Genomic DNA, 4,756 nt, shown 5'->3' with positions numbered 1-4,756 from the left:
AACAAAGGTTCATCCTAAATTACACCTTTCTAAATTCTAGTAGTAATCATGTAGTAATAGTCTCTGCGTTATACCGCGGACAGACGGTCAAACAACAGATGGCCATGGTGAAACCATAAGGATTCCCTTGTGTACCACGAAACTCTCGAAGGTATTTTAAAGTATCTGTGGCTGTAAAGTTTAAAAAAGTCAGACTGACAGTGACACTGACAAATGACAATTGACAATTAACATTGACAACTCTAACTTTATTTTAGAGGTTAGATTATTATTATGATAATTACATTGTAAAAAATCAGTTAAAAGTCCTGATTTATTGTATTCAATTTGATAATTTATAGTTACAAATTGTAAAATTATCACTTAGTAATATTATCATTGGGTAATATTGGGTTTATCTTCAATAAAATCTTATTACAGATCTTGCACGAGTGCAACACGCTAAAAAGCAAAATGTAAAATATGTACTGACTGTAGATAAGATAAAACCGAAGTTTTAAGTAAACGAGTACTTTTATTGACTAAATAATACTAAACTGCTACTTATGTAGTAGAGTATAGTAACGTAAGCGTGATAAGCGTAATATTTAAATATTGTTGCTGGGTGAACTTTGATCGTGAATTTTAAACATTGAAGGATTACTCAGCGCACGAAAATGTTGAAAGTAAGTAAAGTGCTGCTTGTTTTATATAAATAAATTCATGTTACACTTTTCCATTTCCTACTTACTTGTTAACTACATAAATTTTTTTTTTACTTCTATGAACCTATTTAAGGATCTTCTTTTGCCTTATCTAATTCTGAGCTCGCCCACTTTAGTACTACCACCATTCTCATTTCACAAGACAAGCAGCAATGCTGTTTTACTGTCTGAAAGGTTTGGTTGCTAGTGCAATTACAGGCACAGGAGGCTTAATACCTTTATACTTTTGGAGTTTGTGTGGATGTTTTTTTTATTCTATGACAACTTAGCCCTTGACTATGATCTCACATGATGTTAAGTGAAGAAGCAGCCCAAAATGGAAGAGGGCTAACTTGCAAGAAGTACAAGTTTATTCTATGCATACCTCTGGCGGTTATCTATGCAGCATTGTACAATAATGCATAATCATTTAGCAGTACTTTTTTGCCAGTAGAGTGGTAACTAGCCAGCCAATGCCTACCATTTCACCAGGCCTAGGTCAATTTTGAAAATCATCAACAACATCATCATTATCAGCCAATGGACGGAGGCCTCTTCCATGGACTTCCAAGCACAAGTCTCAAGTCGCCAGCACCCAACGCTCCCTGCAACCTGCTTGATGTCCTCGGGTCACCACATTCATCGACTCTTCAAACTATTTGCCACTTTAGTTACGCAACTATATAGCTCTCTCTAACGCCCACTAAATGCTTTGAGCCTATTTGAGCGACTGAATTAAAAAAAAAATTGTATTCCCAAATTTAACTTACCTGAGAATCGAACCCTCTCCGATAAAAACCACACTACCAACTGCTGCAACTGAGAGTTTGTGGATATGATAGAATGTGTTTCATGAATAATTTTACTTGATTCATGTGAAAATTGTTTCTTGTATTTCTAGGGTCTGGTTGGGTTGGTTACTGGTGGAGCGTCAGGTTTGGGTCGAGCAACTGCAGAACAACTGTTGAAGCAAGGTGGAAGTGTCCTCATTTGTGACCTCCCTACCAGCAAGGGTTCAGAGGTTGCCAAAGAGCTTGGAAAAAATGTTGCTTTTGCACCAGTTGACGTTAGTAACTTTTGCATTGTTTATTTATATTATTTATAGATTCATCATTATCAACCCATATTCAGCTCACTGCTGAGCTCAAGTCTCCTCTCAGAATGAGAGGGGTTAGGCAATCCGCAATGGTCCACCATGCTGGCCTATTGTGGATTGGCAGACTTCACACACTCAGAGAATTAAGAAAACAGTATAGTATAGTAATTATACAGGTTTCCTCACAATGTTTTTCCTTCACCGACCGACTGGTGATATTTAATTTCGTAAAATGCACAAGACTGAAAAGTTGGAGGTTTTCTGGTCTGGATGCAAACCCACATCCTCCGGAATTGGAGGCAGAGGTCATTTTCACTGGGCTATCACAGCTCATTTATAGATTGTAACGTATAAAATCATTGCTGTTTGATGCTAACATATGACCAACAAGATAATCTTGTAAAGAGGTACACACAAAATTCAACCAGTGACAGTGCATATATTGAAGCAAATTTTAGAACATGACTTAGCAAATAACTGAACTGAAATAATTGTATATATTCTAGGTGACTGCAGAAGGAGATGTGAGGAGTGCACTACAAACCACAGTTGACAAGTTTGGTCGCCTGGATGTGGTTGTCAATTGTGCTGGAATAGCTACTGCGACTAGGACATATAATTTTAAGAAAAATCAACCTTTTGATCTTAAATCTTTTCAAAAGACAATTGAGGTAAGTTATCTTTTTGAAGTTGTAAAGTCTGTAACGTAATGTAACAATATATATTATTAATATGTTTATTTCACTTTGTAGGTGAATTTGATAGGTACGTTCAATGTGATCCGCCTAGCAGCAGGTCTGATTGGGAAAAACACTGCTGATGCAGACGGGCAGCGTGGTGTAATTATCAATACTGCCAGCATTGCCGCTTTTGATGGACAGGTATTTTTTTACATTTACAAATAGTTGCAGGCGCCTCGCTTTTTTAATCACTAAATTTCCTGTGAGAATACTGGGATAAAATATTATGTTACTTGTTGATAGTGTGTCTTTTTATTGGTAAAAGAATTTTCAAAATCGGTTTTGAATATCCAGAGATTACCCCCTACAACATCACAAACTTTACCTTTTTTAATAGACTAACGAACTCTACCCTATCCCTACCCTACTTCCTACTACCCCTTCAATATATAAATTTTTTCTGTCATAAGAACTTTCTCCTGACAATAACAAACATATTAAAAAATAAATAGTGAAATCGATCCAGCCATTCACACGTGATGGCGTGACTAAGGGATATATGGATTCATTTTATATATATACACTAGTCAAATGTGTTTCTTCATAAGTTCTAAATTTATTGAACATTTGTGGTTTATTTTTTTAGGGTTACACTTACTCTATTAATTCAAAAAAGATATATCTACTAATAGTATGTGCTCATTGTATATTTTCAGATTGGGCAAGCTGCTTATTCTGCATCAAAAGCAGGAATTGTAGGGATGACATTACCAATTGCCAGGGATTTATCGAAGCAAGGCATAAGGGTTGTTACTATTGCTCCAGGTATGTTCCAAGAGGAATAACGATCTAAATGTCAAGCATTAAACCAAAAATAAAAATTATTTAGTTTTAGTACTTTCAGCAATTAAAAAAAACTCTTATAATTAAAAATGGGCGTGTGGTTAGTCTGTACGCCGTAGAAGTAGGTGCGAGAGGATTACCAGCAAAATCTATCTGTAACTTTCTTAAAGAAATTGGCCTCTCTAGAACTGCAGCTAGTTCTATATTAGAACAGGTATCCAAAGCTGGGGTTTGGATGGACACAAATAGCTTATTCTACTCGTATGAGGCTATCATTGACTAATTAAACATTCAATCACACGAAATTTTACATTTATTTGCACTTATATATTTTAATTTCTGACTATTTTATCTTCTTTATGTATGTCTATGAGTGGTTAAACAATGGTTTCAGTTTGCTTATACTAACATTCAAACCCAGACTGAATGCAAGAAATAGCATGAATACCTGTTTTATAAAGTCCATAAAGTACAATATGGAACCTTGGCCTTATACTCGTAACTCTCGTCTCAATATACTCTAATTTTAAAAGTCCTATAATGCAACTGTATCACTTCTTGATTATATAATGATTTATATATTTTGCTATCATCCGCGAAAAGCCGATGAACCCATGCGACAACGTCACCCAGGTCCGACAAAATACTCTCTACGTACGTTTCACCCCGAGACTGGAGCATCCTCACGTGGTGTTGACTCTACAACGTGCAAATGCACGTTGTCGCATGGGTTCGTCGGCTTTTCGCGGAGGATAGCAAAATAAATAAATCAAAGTAACGCCTGCTTCTATCCAATATGTATCACTTCTGTTTTTCTGCAGGTTTGTTTCGAACACCATTGATGGAACTTTTACCTGAAACAGCGATTCGGGACCTGGAAGCAGCAGTACCGTTCCCACCTCGCCTCGGCCACCCCCACGAGTTTGCATTATTGGTGCAAAGCATTATACAGAACCCAATGATCAATGGAGAAACAATACGTATTGACGGCTCTTTGAGAATGCAGCCTTAATATACTAGCCGACGCGCCGCGGTTTCACCCGTGTAGTTCCCGTTCCCGTGTGAATACGGGAATAAAATTTAGCCTATGACACTCACAAATAACATGGCCTTCTAGTTATAATAGAATTTTCAAAATTGGTTCGGCAGTTCGAAATATTACCACAAACATTAACCTCTTTTTTAATATTAGTTTAGATAAATAAAAAGCAATCGATGTATATAGAAGAGTCATTAAATTTGCTAAAACTGTCTCAATGCTGTTTTATTCATGTTTGGCCTATTGATTAATCATATCCGACGTCCGTTGATAAATTTCCGAGTTCAAAAAAATACTTTATTTGCTAGGTGCGAGGATGTCAAAATAACACTATTTAAAGCTTATTATAGAAGTCATAATAAATAATACATCTCATATGGAGTCCAGTATAATGATGCACTCTGCATTATGTTAA

General features: G+C 36.2%; 1 protein-coding gene across 1 annotated transcript; it reads left to right on the top strand.

Annotated features, from left to right (window-relative positions):
* Positions 1-284: 284 nt before the first annotated feature.
* LOC112048026 (3-hydroxyacyl-CoA dehydrogenase type-2) lies at positions 285-4,554 on the top strand. The gene is made up of 6 exons (XM_024085365.2): positions 285-665; positions 1,585-1,749; positions 2,286-2,450; positions 2,532-2,660; positions 3,176-3,284; positions 4,124-4,554. The coding sequence occupies exons 1-6, from the start codon at positions 657-659 to the stop codon at positions 4,312-4,314; spliced, it is 768 nt and encodes a 255-aa protein (XP_023941133.1). The 5' UTR covers positions 285-656; the 3' UTR covers positions 4,315-4,554.
* Positions 4,555-4,756: the final 202 nt, after the last annotated feature.

Source organism: Bicyclus anynana, chromosome Z (genome assembly GCF_947172395.1).
Source record: "Bicyclus anynana chromosome Z, ilBicAnyn1.1, whole genome shotgun sequence".
Taxonomy (NCBI): Eukaryota; Metazoa; Arthropoda; class Insecta; order Lepidoptera; family Nymphalidae; genus Bicyclus; species Bicyclus anynana.
The sequence above is the reverse complement of the archived record's forward strand: the minus strand, read 5'-3'. Positions and strand labels throughout refer to the sequence as shown.